Below are 15,484 nucleotides of genomic sequence, written 5' to 3' on the forward strand. Positions count from 1 at the left end.
CAGCAAAAATGAAACAATATCGAGCATGTATAGACCTCATGTGCTAAAACTGTTTTGATACTACAATGAATAGGAAACAAAATCAGGTCTAGTTGTATGTAACTCTGTAACACGATGAATGATGGCTTTGAGGAATGTGCTTACTGTAAGACGACAGTCCTCCTGCACCTTCAAACACAGTCCACACAAATCATCACAGAAAATAAACTTTACAGTTCAAGTAAATGTTAAACATTAGATCAATATTGGAAAATGCCATTAAGATATAAAGCTCACATTCAGCCATTGTCTTTTATTTATCCATTTCAGAGCTCATGGGAGGGAGAGAGGCGGACTGAATTCGAACCCAGCGCTAACCACTGCACCTCTGTTCCACCCTACATGAAAATTAGTGTTTATGTATGAGCACATATGCATGTATAGCTTCAACACTGTGGGACAAACTTCCCTTTGCCATCAGAAAGGCACAAAAACTCAGTTTAAAAGGCTTTTAAAAATCTACTTGTAAACTTTTAAAGATGATTACTCTTTTTTTCATTTTTTTTATAATGACTTTTATAAAATTTCAAGTTTAGGTTAAAGGTACTCTTCTAGTCAATTTGCAAGCTGTTTCTGACAACAGAAAATGCTTTAGAATATTAATAGTATTAGTTTAGTCCTAATAGCTGCTGTAGTAGTAGCAGTAGTAGTAAACTGATTTTAAAATATTACTCAGCTCTGATTTGCCTTGAGTCATTTTCTAAGCTTTGATGCCACCTGCTGGTAAACCACTTTGGCAGACCTCACTAAGCAGGCCCAAGCACTTTGGTTAAAAATACCAGCTCATGTTCAAAACGACTAACTTCAGTGTTTTTAGACAGCACAAATCAAAAGCCTTTTTTCAAACGCCTTTCCCCGAAGGCTTCCTTGAAACTACTCTACCCATAATGCACCTCAAACAGTAAACAGGAAACGTATGTTTTGCCGGTCGGCACGGTTGTGGCACCCGCTACTCCAGCACTGAGTGGCCCAAACACCGAAGCTGGTGGTTTACTGCTTATTTTGTATGTAGCTACATTTAATGCTAATCACAAGCCTAGCGCTGGAACACTAGTTAGCTTTTGTTTGCAGTGTGGCTAAGGTGCAACCCTCTGTGAAAATGTGTTGTGTGGGGGCGGTGTGATTTGTTTTTGTTTTTTTACCGTTAGTCTGCTGGCCAACTTTAAGATGCTAAACGCTAAACACAACGAGCTGTATGAATACGTGACTATTTAAACCACAGCAATTAAGACGAAAGGCTCCAGTCGTGCTATGTTCTTGACAAATGCTAGCTAGAGTAGCTGAGCGGTTGCCAATAGAGACAGGAGGCGCTTATGTGTGTTCATTTTATGCTGCTCTTAAACCCAGAGCTGCTAACAGTGACGATGAAATGATAAATAAATAAAAAATGTATTCTGTTCGGTTCTGTTGCACTGTTAGCTTGATGACTACTCTTACACTGTAAACCCACCAGCACAGATTGAACATGGTAAGTCAAACTGCTCTCCCTCAACATTTTTTTTTGTATTTATTCATTGACGATGTAACGGGGTTTCATTATCTTTGAGGATCATTTCATTATCATTCACTTTTTTCATGATTATCTGCTAAATTAATAAACTTATTTTCACTGCTATTTTCAGGCTACAAAGCCGAAGGGGAAAGCCTCGAAAAGTAAGTTAAACTTGTGCTATTTGAATCCTACAAACTTTCCTTCTTTTTTAAATAAACTTTCAGGAGTATCAAAAATAAGGCCTGGGGCCCAGAATCAATTCGACAAAAACTTCTAAACGGTCTTGTACCAAGTAGTGATTTCCGATGTTTCTGTGTATTTGTTTTAATGTGTAATGTATTTGCTTATATTGAGTGTAGCTAACATGATTTATTAAGGGGTTATGTATATAAAATAAATAAAAACACAGTGTCTTTATATAACTATTATTTTGTATTTGTTGCAATTTCTGCTCCTTTCTTGGCCAGATTACTCTTTAAAAAGACACTTTTAATATCAGTGAGACTTAGCTGGATAAATAAAGGTTTCTATATAAGTTAGTTTGCCCAAAACTGATTGCAGCTTCTACCTTGTGACAGGAATGTTGTTTGTGGCTCCAAACGACTTGATAGCAATCATGAAAAATATGTTTGACAGACAACAAGTCATTTACAAGAGTTTAAAAATGATGAATCTCTTTTGGTACAACACTGACCCGCTGGGTGGCTTTAAACGATCTAAAGCACGGCATAAAATTAGACTTTTAACTGATTTACAGCTTGATAAAGAGCTCTCCCATGGCCATTCCATGCCAATTCATAAAGTAATATATAGACAATTAAATGGCAGAAAAGTTAAACTTTTGTACAGTGACAGTTAGGGGAGTTTCACTGGTCTGGTCCACTTTATATTAAAGTATGTTGTATCTGGCACACAATTACATCCTTGTCCCTCGTGATTGTACCTCAGCAAAACATTGACTGTAAAATGATAAAAGCCTATTTCTACATTAAAATATAACCCAGTGTGTCTCCGTCCGCCTGATCCAAAATCATTGGATCAGGAGATGTCGTACCACGACAAATACAGATATAGGCAGCAGCAGTAGTATGCCTCCTCTGCACCATGCTGAAGTTGACTGTATACCTCTGTTGCTTTTCTAAGGTTCATTCAGGGATGATTTGCTTGACAGCTTGCTTGATGATGACAGTAAGTGAGTGCAGTTGTGCAGTTTTATCAGAATTAGTGTCTATCTTTATGTTAAAGTGTGTCATAATATTTTCTTGCAACAATTTGCCAACTAGAGCAGCCAGTAAGGATGAAAGCATCACGCGATGGACCTATGTATAGGTAAGTTAGAAGGAAGATTTGTGAATTGCAATGTGCCAGCTGTAAATAATTACTCCTCTTCATGTTCTGTTTTCTTTTCCTGCTCATCTGCTACTGATTATATCTTCAGCACGCTAGCACAGGAGATAAAAATGGATGGTGCGGACACTGAGGTATGTAGGATAATATGCAAACTGGGTCATATTCACCCCGTTTTTTTTTCCTTTTGTGTTTATTTTGTCTTTTTATATTTTCTTTTGTCCAAGGACTCGGATGTGTCAGCGGCTGATCCCAGCGACATACTCAAGAGCATGAAGGTGGGTCATTAATTGAGGTTGCGGCGGAAGAGATAAAGTTCACACTGCACGTTTCACTTTTCCTCTCTTTCCTCGTGCAGGACATGGACGACATGGACGCTGACCTCTTTGCATCAAAGAAGAAGCCCAGTTCGGCTCCTGCGCAAACAAAGCCACTTGTTAGCGAAGGACCAAAGAAAGACTCTGCTGTGCTCGAGAGCAATGCAAAACCAGAGGGAGCAGGTAATTCAGTGCAGAGTGTTCTCGCATAAATTACTTTCTCATTATTAGCTCCACATTATTACCAGCTTTGAAGTTTTACATTAATAGCAGTGATCAGAAAAAGGCTTTTGTCTGCCTTTGCTTCCCTCAGATGAACCCACCAAAGAGGGGAAGAAGCCGAACTCTGCACCTTTATCCTCAGCGCGGAGTTATAAGAAGTTCACCTTCTCTGGTAAGCGAGTCTCCCCCCTCCCTGTCGTGACACCCGCTTCCTTGACTGAGCTTTGTATAAATGAACACGGTGCAGATGTGTTGTTGACTTGCAACTTTGCTTTGTTTCTCTCAAAATGTTGCTTTAACTCAGACAGTGGTGGTGAGGATGAAGGTGTTGCTCAGACTTCTTACGCTAAAGGTACATTAGTGTGGTTAATACGTGTTTAGTCCTGTACTTGCAGTTAAGTCACATCAGTGGGTGCTTGTGGGTAGTATTTAACAGTGGAGGTGTACACTGTAAAATGTTTGCTATTCCAAATCGAATCAACAAATCTGGAAGTATACGGAAGGAATTAGATTTGCATTTTTAGATACGCTGACACCCAAGAACAATGATCCAACTAGCAGATGGAATTGCCCTTCAGTTATTCCAATATTATATCTATACATGTAAAGGGGCAAGTATAAATAATAATTTGAAATTGTGCCTATGGATAAAGCTCATATATCCAAACTTAATGTCACAAGTTCATCTGCACTCTTCAATTCTCTCTGCCAGTGAAGTTTGTGGTGTCGTCAGAAGTAAAATGTTGTTTTTGACGGTGACTATGAACTAAAGCATAGAACATATTACAATTAAAGAGATTTTGCTCAACAATGTTCAAAAACTTTGAGTGAGCAATCGTCAGAGATTGTTGACAAACATGCAAAACACCTAAAACAACTGATTTCTGCAAAGAAAAAACTAGATTCTGTTTGATCTAGCTTGTGTACACTTACTTTTTTGACAACAGACTATTTATATTTGTATTTTGTTCAATAAATGATCATGGACATGATCAGAAATATTACTCAGGTTGACTGTGAGTGTGAACTGTAGCCTCAATTAGGGCTGGGCTATATCATACCGGTCACAGTAATACCGGTGTAATGTTGGGCAACGATAAGAAAATGAAATATCGCGATAGAATATGGGTAAAACGCGCATGCGCAGTGCCTTTGTTTACATACGCACATGGCGGCGACGCAGAATGAGAAGAGAGAAAGCGGATCGTTAATGAAACTGATGAACCAGAATTGGTTTGTAAAAATGCTGCAACTTCAGTGGTGTGGAACTGGTTTGGCTTTCATCTTTCAGATACACAACAAAGCACTATTTTTGGTAGCGCATGCTAGCGGGCCGTCGTTATTACTTTTTTTGAAAATACGGCACAAAAATCAATCCTTTGATTTTTCTGAAAATCGACAGTGCCCCTTATAATCCCGTGTGTCTTATGTATGAATTCTGGTTGTCTTTACTGACCTCGAAATGATTTTATGTGGTAAACGGCGTTCGACAATCTGTCAAATGTTTTAGTACGACTTTGCTAAGCTACGAACACGCACCGCTGGATGGATTGTCGGAGCATTACGGCTGTCGTAGGCAGGAGCCTCGCGGAGTGATACGTACTGTGCTTCAACATAATATTACCGTATTGTGTGTGTATAAACTCTTTTTAAGTTTTGTGGATATTATACATGGTTATGCTGAGGATATGTCGGCCAATTTCCACTGGAAATGCCTTTTGGTTAAACTGTCAGCAAGGATTTTGCATTTGCACTGTTAAATTTTTATATAACTTTAATGCACATACAAAAACAGCTGCTTGTTTAAGTGAAAATACATTGATGGGTTTTGGTTTTTTTTTTTGCACCAATAAAGTTGAGGAGTTGTAAAGTATTTTGTCTAGTGTCAATTATATCGTCAGTTATATCGTTATCGCAAATTTTGAAATGTATATCATGATAAATATTTTTGGTCATATCGCCCTGCTCTAGCCTCAATTTCCTGTTCTTAGCTGACCGAAATCCCAGTATTGTCTTCTGCTGTAGCCCATTGGGCTTCAAGGTTTGACAGGTTCACTCAGAGATGCTTTCTGCAAAACTGGGTTTTTCAAGTTATTTGAGTTAGTGTTGCCTTCTTATCAGCTCAAAGTAATCCGTGTGCTCTCATCTGATCTCTAGCATTAACTACTCTAGATTCAAAGTCACTTAAATCAGCTTTCTTTCCCATTCGGATACAAAGTTTGAACTTCAGCAGGCCATCTTGACAACATCTGCCTACCTCAATGCACTGCCATGTGTTTGGCTGATTAAATATGTGTGTTAATGAGCAATTGAAAAGTGTGCCTAACAAAGTGGCCACTAAGTGTATGTTTCACAACTGGGAAATGTGTCACTTAATGAATCCAGTTAAACAAAGTACAGTTTCAAGTTATTGTATTGGTATAGCAGATAAAAAAAAAAAAAATAAAGTAAGTATTTAAGTGTTTTATTACCCTTTTACACTCTGGGGCCCAAATCCATTATTCATGATATAAAGACTCTTATTTTTTGCAGATCTAGACGACCCCCTGGATGATTTGCTTCCAGGTGACTCAAAGCCTGACTTGAAATCTAGCTTCTCCAAACCTGAAAAATCTGTGCCATCTCCTTCAGCATCTCCCATTCTAAAGAATGAAACGAGTAAGCCTTAAACTTACCAGGATCCTTTAGTTTCCTTTCTTTTTTAAATAATCGCCAAATGCTGAATGCTTGTGTTTTATTCTTTGTTGATCAGCTAAGGCAACAAAGAAAGGCGAGCTCACGTTTGAGGATGATAAGGATGACCTAATGGATACACTCGGATTTGACAGCAATAAAAACAATCCCAAGAAAAAAGAGACACCGCTTTGGTCTCCCAAGGAAAGGTAACAACTCTGTTTTCACTTTTTTTTTCCCTCTCACTCTCGTTGTTGTCCTTATTTATAGCACTCAAATGATGAATAATTACTGTGGTATTGCTTTGGGCTGCAGCTAAAAACATAACCAAACTCTGACTTTACAAACTAGCCTCAGTCTGGTTTGTTAGCCTAGCTGCTTTTGTGCGTCACCTCTGTTCCCTGTTGCTCTCAGAGCCGACGCCCCTCAGAGACCTCGTACCAGAATTGATGAGATTCTGGAGAGTTTCACGTCACCGCGTCTTCTGGAGCGACCACCAACGGGCGAGAGGAAGGACGAGCTTCAGTCTCAAGAAAAGCCGCAACAGGAGAAGACGTCTGCTGGGAAAGGTGATAGAGCACCATAGTTTTGTCCTTAACTTGGCTGTAATTAAATACTATTTTAAAACAATGAAGTAGCTAATTGTTTTCCCAACTATCAGAGCCTCGTTTAGATGATGACCTCACATTTGGATCCTATCAGCCCACACTGGGATCCACTTCTGAAGGGCGTCAGTCTCGTAGACAGTCTGTCAGGTGTGCCCAGGTTTTGTTATTTACAGTTTTCTTCATGCCTACAGCTTTCAGCAGGACAGAAGTAATCTTTTTTTTCTCACGACCAGATTTTCTACTGAGGACATGAGTGTATCTACACCAGAAAAGAAGCCAAAGCCCACCACTCCCACATCTTCTCGACAACGCAACTCAGCCGACTGGCTGGGCCTCAAGACAGAAGATGAGCCGGTCTATCTAGAGGAGGGCATCGATAAGACAAAGAATCCAGCAGAGGCTTCAAAGAGCCCCTCGTCTCCTTTACTGGAGAGAAAGCCCTCATTCACTGGTAGCCATTCCACATCTGTTGCAAAAACACCAGAAGAGAGCTCAGCCCCAGCTGACAATACCATTAAACAGGCCAAGCCTGAGGTTTCTAAGACCCAGAGGAAAGAAGGGGATGATGAGGATGACTGGTTAGCTGGGGCACTGAGCAGGAGGAAGGCTCTGTCCGCGTTAAACACAGAGGCGAAACCATCCAAGCAGGAAGAGTCTTTCACTGACTTCAGTGTTAGGTACGGTGCAATTTGAAGACAATAACAGAAATGCTACAGAGACAGAAAGAGCATGTTCTCAGTAATGATTGATAACCTGATCTCATTTTTAGTAAACAAGTAACGTCACAAACTCCCAAAAGCAGAGAAGACACGCTTCCTTCAATCAAAGAAACGAGGTAAGGGGTTTGTTGTGTAACTCCATTACATCCATGTTAACGTTTTGGCCCTTTTTAAAAAAAATGTTCCTTATATTTTATGTAGTGACACTTTTCCCGGATGCCTCGGTCCTGCTGCTCATTCCACGCCTGTCAGAGAAGAAAGGTCTAATCATGGTAGCTATCCTTCCATCTTATTAAAGTCACTGATTCAGATTGCCAGCAAATTTGCCCAATTTGCACATTTACAGCAGAAACCCTTTTGACCACTCCTCTCACACAATCATACTAGTTAATGTTAATCATTAGGCTGCTTCCTGTATACTTAAAAAAGCCATCTAATACCTAATCCTACCTTGTATCACATCATTTTAAAATAGAAATAAGTCATGAGCTCATATTTTTCTAAACCGTGTCTTCCTTTTCTCATACACTCTCCTTCTGTAGTTAACGAGTATACACCCACAGGCGAGTGTTACCTCCCCTCCACCTTAGCATCATCCCCACCAAACCCACTCCGCCCATCAACTCTTAGTTCGCCTTGTCATTCAGTTTACTCTGCTAGCGATACTGATCCCTTGTTAGCCTCTGCTGTTAGCATTAGCCAGCCTCAGCTTCAGTCCAAACCCCACCACTTTCCATCCAGTACAAGATCCAAGGTGCTAACAGAGCCCACTCAGGCTTCAAATGAAACCTTGCAACAACTGCCTTTGCCCAGCCCCCTGTCTACTGCACTGCCCGGCACAATGTGGTGTAGGTAATCTCAGGGAAACGACTCAGTTCACTAAAATACCATCAGATTTCTCTCCAGTGCCTCAATATCAGATGTAACGCCTCGGTGTGGTTGTTACTCATGTTTTTGTTTTTTTTTTTCCTGCAGATCCGCAGCAAAATGCAGCGCTAAACACGTCAGCTGCTTTCCCACAACAGGTACTGTTACCTTCATGCATCAAGGCTGTCATAATTGTAATAGATATGTTTTACCTCCACCAAGGAGGTGATGTTTTTGGCACCGCTTCTGTGTGTACTTGTCCTTCTGCCTGTCTGTGAACACGGAAAAAAATGGAGAAAAAGTCTTATAACTTAGAATCTATGATTCCTAAAAGTGCAGTGTGTATTGTCAGCATATAGAAAATGCTGTATAAAGATTTAAAATAAGTCAATGTTGACCTTTACGTCATAATCTCAAATTATTCATGTCCAGTTAATTGCAAATCAATACCTATTATCCATTACCTACGCCTACATAACAAAAGCCTGCAGTTTGTAGAGCAGTAAAAACAAGTGCAAACCTCTTTAAGTACATTTAAAAAGAACAAAGAAAACAAAATGAGCGCAGAGGAACTACAACACCGTTCCCTTTGAAGTAAATACCACCCAAAGACAGGTTTGTAGTCTCTGAGTTTTTCTTGTTGTCGTTTTTAATGCTTTCTTCTTTGAAACAGGCATCATTTTCAGCCGACAGTCTGCAGCAGCTGCTTCTCCAAAACCAGGTAAGGACCTCCTCACTTCCAAAGACCTACTAATGGATGTAATCACCAGATTCATCCTTTGGTTTGTTTTTAATTTAATTTCAAAGCTGATGCAGACTCAGTTGCTGGGCCTAGGCGGTGTGGTTGATGCGGGACTCCTGCAGAGACTTAAAGAAAAAGAACAACCTGCAGACTATCAAGCTTTACAGGCCCGCGTCATCCAGTTGGAGGGACAGGTATGTCCTCATGTGGTGACAAGAAGGATGTGAGGTGTGATGGGGGGAGCATTGTTACTGTATTTTTTTTATTTATCTTTAAAGTTTATCGTGTCATCATTCAGGTCAAGACTTTGCAGCTGGAGCGAGACCAAAGCCAAATGATGCTGGAGAGCATGCAGCAGCGGCACAAACAGGATATGGAGCTCCTGGAGAACGCACACAAGTAGTCCATTCCTAGACCACATCAATTTATCAATTCAGTTTAGCACATGAAACTGTGGAAGTCTTCTACATACATGTGTCTGTAACCCAAGTCTCTCTGTGTATTTTCAGAGCTCGTGTGAAACTGCTTGAGGATTCGGTTGCCCAGCGGGAGACTCAAGCGCGACATGAGTGCGAAGACCTGATGGAACGCCTGGCAACGGTAACGCGAGCGGCTGAGAAGGAACGCTCAGAGCTTCAGGCTCAGTACCAGCGGAAAATGGCCCAGGCCCAGCAGGAAAGAGACTGTGAGGTGGAGAGACTCAGAGACCTTCAGAGGTAAACGTAGGAAAACCTGTTTTATGGCAGCAGGTTGACTATGAAATGAAAGCAAGAACAAATTTTCTACAGTTAGCAACAAATTTACTGGCTGTGAAGTTGTAGTTTCAAAAGACAACACCATAGGAAAGAAAGAAAAGAAAACCAGCCTTCTTTGCTTTATTGAAATTGGTTTGGGTTTTGGGATTTACTCAACTAAATTATCCAGATAACTCAGTGAAATACCTCAATAAGTCTCCAAATATTTAGTTTTTTATCGCAAATAGATGACTTTAAGGTTTAGTGTATATTTGTTGCATTGCTGCTCAGAAAATCTATCTTGGAGATGAAGAGAGACTATGAGGATCAGATCCACAGGCTGAAGAGGCTAAAGGAAGAAGAGATCGATGCTGTTACAAGCGCAACATCTCAGACCAGGTAAGAAAATTCCCAAAAAGTCTAATTGACAGTCACACATTTAATGTTTTTGCTTCTTTTTCTTTTGTGCACGATATCAGCGCCAGTGCTGATACATGTAGCAAGCTTTTCGTGTATAAAAAGTTTTAATTCCACCGCCTTTGTCCAGGTCCGTGGCAGGGGTGATTGAAAGGATGGAGCAGTTCTCCTCGCGGCTTGGAGAGCTTTCCTCTCGGGTGGAGAGCACGCACGAACACACCGCTCACGGCCTGGAGCAGGAGGCACGGCACAGAGACGAGCAGCTTCGAAGTATTTTACACACACACACGCGTGTACTTTGTACAAAATGGGTCAAGATGCAGATTGTCCGAGAACACGATGGCTTAACGTCATTCTGTGTGTGTGTGTGTGTGCGTGTGTGCATTTTAGCAATGCAGGGTCATCTGGCCCAGCAGCAGAAAGCCATGGCAGAGGAGAAAGCGTACCTGAAGGACATTATTTCCAGGATGGACACTCAGCTTAAAGAGCAGCAGAGACAGCTTGAGAAGGTGATTATGAGAAATGACAGTAACAGACCAAGATCATACACCGGGACCTGCTACAGTAGTGCATCAATGAAAAATGTCATACTTTAAATTTCTAAACATTCTCTGCATATTAAGAAATATTGCAGAATCATTTTTACCTCACACCAAGAGACAACTAAGTATTTCGAATTTGTAGAATTATGGCCGAGCGCGTGATGAACCAATAAGACTAAACATGGCCGAACGAACAAAAGTGTGGTTCATGTTTAATTGAAATCATAACAATAGAAGTAGCTGCGCAGACTGAGAAGAACAAAAAGACAGAAGATGGTCGTCCTGCGTCTGCAGAGCCTCACACAGACAGAAGGTATGCACCAGACGTGCTTCCCAACCGCACTGAGCTGATCTCCGAACTGCCAGAAGCCTCACATCCAAAAAAAACTGCTTTTAATGCTGAAGAAATAAAGCCCAAAGCTCATTTTGATGTACGATGTTGACAAAAAACATGCAACCACAGTCATAAACAGTGGTCTTCTGTCCTTTGGCAGGTTCTCTAAGATGCTCAGAGCATCCTACTTAGTCATTTTTAAACTATACTTTATAAGTGTGAGGAAAACAGCTAAAAAAAACCCACCTATAATATAAACTGACCTTCTTCTCATTAAAAACTGAAGATGCCATTTAATTTTGCATGCTTTAGGAGCGCTGGAAGATGACAGCAGAGCAGGCCAAAGCCGAGTCGACCCAAAGAAGCCTGGAGGAAGAGCGGTGTGTCCTCACCACGCAGATCAGCGTGGAGCGAGAGGAGCTGGAGAGAGCCAAGGTGAGGCCAACGAACATCTGCAGCAGCAGCGCAGGTGTTTTGCACCAACTTGGCGCAGCTTGACCACCACTTGCTTCTTTGGCCTTTTCTGTGTTTTCAGAGCGCGTTACTGGAGGAGCAGAAGTCAGTGATGCAGCACTGCGCGGATGAGAGGAGGAAGCTGGCGGCCGAGTGGGCACTCTTCCACGCCCAGGAGAAGCAGAGGCATGAGAGGGCTGAGCGTGAGGTCAGCAGTCTGTTGGAGAAGAGGGAGGGCTCCATCATTAGTCTGGCACAGGTGAGCTTGAGCTTTAGGTCATCTCTTTAGCCCACACAAGTCGTGAGAAGACACAAAAAATGTAAAAACCTTTTGTAGGAGCAAGCTGACTTGAAGCTTCGCACGGCCGAGCTGAAACAGAAAGAACTTGCCATGGCACGGGAGCGAGAGGCTCTGGAAGAACTTAGAGAAGAGCTGGACAGAGAGAAAGAAAGACTAAGCAGCACGGCCCTGAGACTCAAAACACGAGCCCAGGAGGTTGAGGCATTCAGCAAGGTAATTTCACACTACACCGATCCCTGTGTGTAGTGTGATGGACATGTTTTTGTCCAGCGTGTGTTCATATTTTCCCTACACCGTGTTCTTCACAGCTCGCGGCAGAGAAGTATGAGGAGGGGGAACGAGCGTTGCAGGAGGCGAAACGATTGGAGGCAGAGCACGAGGCGCGACTGAGAAATATTCACACCCAAACAGAGCACCTGAGGCAGCAGGAGCAACGGATTTTAAAGGTATGTGTGTCACTTTATGAAGCACATAAATGAATGAATGTGGTGGTTATCTTAACACTTGTTGTTACAGGAGCAAATACGATTAAGTCACCTGCATAAGGATACAGAGAGGCTGAGGCAAAACCCTCCTCTTACACCTCTACCACAAATTATTGCCCCCGTTTTACCAGGTGAGGCTGAATGTTGGTCTTCTCTACTAGCTTAAAGTAACACATTTTCTGTGATCTCTAATTGGTCTTTGTTACTGTCCCTACAGACTCCGTTTCAGAGCTGCCTGCAACCCTAAATGTTCCTCCTCCAGTTTCATTTACCAGCTCTCAGTCTATGGCACTTCAGGCCAATCTGGCTCTGTGGAGATATACTGCAGAAAAGGTGAGCACATTTTTAGTTGCAAATGTCAAATATCACTAAAACAGAATTGACAAACAGCAGCTCACATGCTCTATTTTTCCTTACATGTGAAATTTTTACCCTTATTTGATCCTAAATTAAGACACAGGTCTGATTGTTTGTGGATGTTTTTGGATGAAGTCTATTTCAGTGAAGCCAAACACATCTTCTTCCCACCACCCTGGCTCCAATTCCACATTCACCTCCGTGCAGAAGTAGCAGCCAATGTGCATGACTGAGTAATTGGCCCAAAACCTGCCCAAAGAAATTGCACATCATAGACTTCATGGCCTCTGTTTATTTCTGTACAGCAGCGTGCTATACTGACATTTTTAATGTTCCTTGGGGTGGCTGTGGCTCAGCAGGGTAGAGCAGGTTGTCTTTTAATTGGAAGGTTGTTGGTTTGATCCCTGACTGCTCCAGGCAGCATGACAAAGTACCCTTGGGGCTCAGGTAGAGTAGAAAACCAGTTCGTTGACCACTCTTTTGAACACAAACGTCTGCTCTGGCCAAACAAAATCAGAATGGGCAGCGACGTTTGGAAGGTTGAAACCAGCCCAATGCTTTCCCATTTCCATATTTATCAATTTACTGACCTAAAATTAAGAAACCTTCAAAAAACTGGGACTGTTCTGAAAGGAGAGTTCAGCGTATCTCTCCATTATCTGGGTCCCCTTACCCCAACATGTGCAATTGGGATAAATAATCATGCAAAGCTGGTTATCAACCTAGGGTTTCACATGGAAAGAGTGGCATCTGACCAATCACAATTATTGCCAAAGCACAAGCCAAAGTCACCATAGAACCCTGGAGTCACCAGGATAGTACAGGCCTCAGTAGTAAAGACAGCAATTTTTACATTTAAGAAACCTATTAATCCATTTAGTTTTAAATTTATCCTAGACAAACTGAAAGAATATATAAACCAGTACAGTCTGTTTAAGATTTTAATAACAAGTCTGCGGTTATTCATTGCATTGAGGTTTGTTCATATCTTTTATTTTGGTAACTGTTGCTAAACTGTTGGTGGGAAAAATGGAACCACAGCAAACAATCCAAAAGAAATGACTTCAGATAAACACAAGTGTTATGATCCAGTACAGGCTTTTATTGCGCTTTGGAAACTCAGTCAACATGAGGCATCACAGCGCACACAGCTTTTTAATACAATCACTATTTGGCCAGCAATGCTTGAAATCATTTGTCAAGAATTCAAGTGTTCAGATTTTTGACTGACTGGATTTTGTTTTTCTGCCCCCAACAGGACCGTGAATACCTACAAGAGGAGCAGTTCTTTCTAGAAAATCTGAAAAAGAAATCTTACAGATCATCTTTCAGCACAGATTGACCAACACATGCTGGGCTTTCCTCCCAGCACATATGGAATCACGTTACTTTCTATACTTCAATTTTATACCTCATTGTAGTTTTATTAAAAAACACGTTTCTGATCCAACATGGTTTTCATCTTTCATAAAGACAAATACTGAATTTAATAGTCTCCTCTGGCATCAGACTTGAGGTTGGTATTCCGTCCTTCCACACCAGCTCAATCTGCAAGTTAGAAAATAAAATAATAAATAAGACCGGAACACTAAAATACAACATGATCAATACAATATTCAAGCAAAACTTTGCTATAAAAACATCAGCAGTCAAGCCTCAGGTTACCATGACTCCACACTTGAGTTCAGACAGGGATAACTTGTATCATCACTGGCTTGACTTTAAAATCACAACTCTTGCATGATTTACCTGCTCAGGACCTGCTGTCTTCAAGGCCAGAAAATCATCTCCATCCTTTCTTCTGCTACTACAGCACCTGTACCAGGAAACAACACGTGGATGACAGAGTGCTCAGATCACACAAGCTGAAAGCAAAGAGCTTTGCAGATTCTCAGAACAGCTTTCTATCGTCAGTTATCGCATCAGACGGCACTTCCTATGCAGCAGTTTTCATCACTGAACAAGTGGCAACAGAGATCACAAGATCCAGTGCAATACAAACCTTTTGACTGTGGTTCCTTCCTTAGGCACTCAGTGGGAAGGAGAACAGATGAGCCACGAATCTGCAAAAACACAGGTCATCAGTGACGATCCATCAGCAGCATGTGGGTTTCACAAATAAACACAGCAGCTCAGATACCATGGTTTTCCACAAGGTTTTGTTCTCTCGGACAGGGATAACAAGTTCATCATGTGTACTGCACTGACACAAATGCATGTAACTTAACCAGTTTTACCTTTAATCAGGAAATGGAACTTCGCCCTGTTGCAGGCAGACAAATGAGTCCCTCTGCATCATCCAAACCTGTATGAGAAGTTAAATCAGTGATTGGCTGTAACGTGACACAAGCAGCATAACATGGTTCGTCAAAAACGTAAATAATCAAACTTATCGTGCTTCTATTCTGCGTGCCAGTAAACATGATGCATGTTTCCTTACTTAAACGAAACGCTCATTCTACCACTTTCTGAGTCCTCGACTGCGTGGACTCATTGCACGTGTTCACCCGGCTAAAGAGCAGCTAACAGCTAGCACACGCGCACAATTAAAACTTCCACATATTGAAGTCTCATTAAAAGCTCCTCAAAGTCTCACCTGCTCACGGTGGGTCACCAGCAGCAACCTCAACATTTATACATGAATATAATTTAACAAAAATGAACTGCATGGCGAGAGTCAAGAAAGCTGCTCACGCTTATCTACCGCCTGGAGAAGAAGACCGGAAATCTCGCGTGATAACGTTTTTATGTGTCGTACGCGTCACATGCCACGTGACCGTGATTGGGTGTGGTTGAAAAGTTTTTTTTTTTTCATTGTTTCACGCTAAAAATGTG

At 41.5% G+C, this 15,484-nt stretch overlaps 1 protein-coding gene, 1 long non-coding RNA gene and 2 other non-coding genes across 6 annotated transcripts; 1 reads left to right on the forward strand and 3 right to left on the reverse strand.

Annotated features, from left to right (window-relative positions):
* The first annotated feature begins 934 nt into the window (after window positions 1-934).
* fbf1 (Fas binding factor 1) lies at window positions 935-14,099 on the forward strand. 3 transcript variants are annotated; one of them, XM_084926399.1, is made up of 32 exons: window positions 935-1,043; window positions 1,459-1,507; window positions 1,662-1,692; window positions 2,675-2,719; window positions 2,815-2,860; window positions 2,970-3,012; window positions 3,106-3,156; window positions 3,237-3,378; window positions 3,509-3,589; window positions 3,722-3,769; window positions 5,950-6,075; window positions 6,170-6,299; window positions 6,505-6,659; window positions 6,752-6,845; window positions 6,932-7,375; window positions 7,468-7,533; window positions 7,619-7,689; window positions 8,393-8,442; window positions 8,958-9,005; window positions 9,092-9,220; window positions 9,325-9,425; window positions 9,536-9,742; window positions 10,052-10,159; window positions 10,308-10,447; window positions 10,568-10,686; window positions 11,366-11,488; window positions 11,589-11,765; window positions 11,844-12,020; window positions 12,116-12,253; window positions 12,324-12,423; window positions 12,510-12,625; window positions 13,908-14,099. In XM_084926399.1, the coding sequence occupies exons 2-32, from the start codon at window positions 1,505-1,507 to the stop codon at window positions 13,989-13,991; spliced, it is 3,393 nt and encodes a 1,130-aa protein (XP_084782525.1). In that variant the 5' UTR covers window positions 935-1,043; window positions 1,459-1,504; the 3' UTR covers window positions 13,992-14,099. The 3 variants fall into 3 exon arrangements, with proteins under 3 accessions (XP_084782525.1, XP_084782527.1, XP_084782526.1); XM_084926400.1 differs by having other exon boundaries at window positions 1,006-1,024; XM_084926401.1 differs by lacking the exon at window positions 3,722-3,769 and having other exon boundaries at window positions 937-1,507.
* Window positions 13,577-15,386, reverse strand: LOC146388853 (uncharacterized). Its single transcript, XR_014800089.1, has 5 exons — window positions 15,246-15,386; window positions 14,887-14,954; window positions 14,652-14,712; window positions 14,399-14,465; window positions 13,577-14,197 (listed from the first exon to the last, which is right to left on the reverse strand). It is a non-coding gene; the product is annotated as an uncharacterized LOC146388853 (long non-coding RNA).
* On the reverse strand, window positions 14,299-14,368 carry LOC146388854 (small nucleolar RNA R38). The gene has a single exon (XR_014800158.1). It is a non-coding gene; the product is annotated as a small nucleolar RNA R38 (small nucleolar RNA).
* LOC146388855 (small nucleolar RNA SNORD49) lies at window positions 14,539-14,610 on the reverse strand. Its single transcript, XR_014800160.1, has one exon. It is a non-coding gene; the product is annotated as a small nucleolar RNA SNORD49 (small nucleolar RNA).
* Window positions 15,387-15,484: the final 98 nt, after the last annotated feature.

This window comes from Perissodus microlepis, chromosome 4, assembly GCF_051167445.1.
Source record: "Perissodus microlepis isolate ML-2025 ecotype Zambia chromosome 4, ASM5116744v1, whole genome shotgun sequence".
In the NCBI taxonomy this organism is placed as follows: Eukaryota; Metazoa; Chordata; class Actinopteri; order Cichliformes; family Cichlidae; genus Perissodus; species Perissodus microlepis.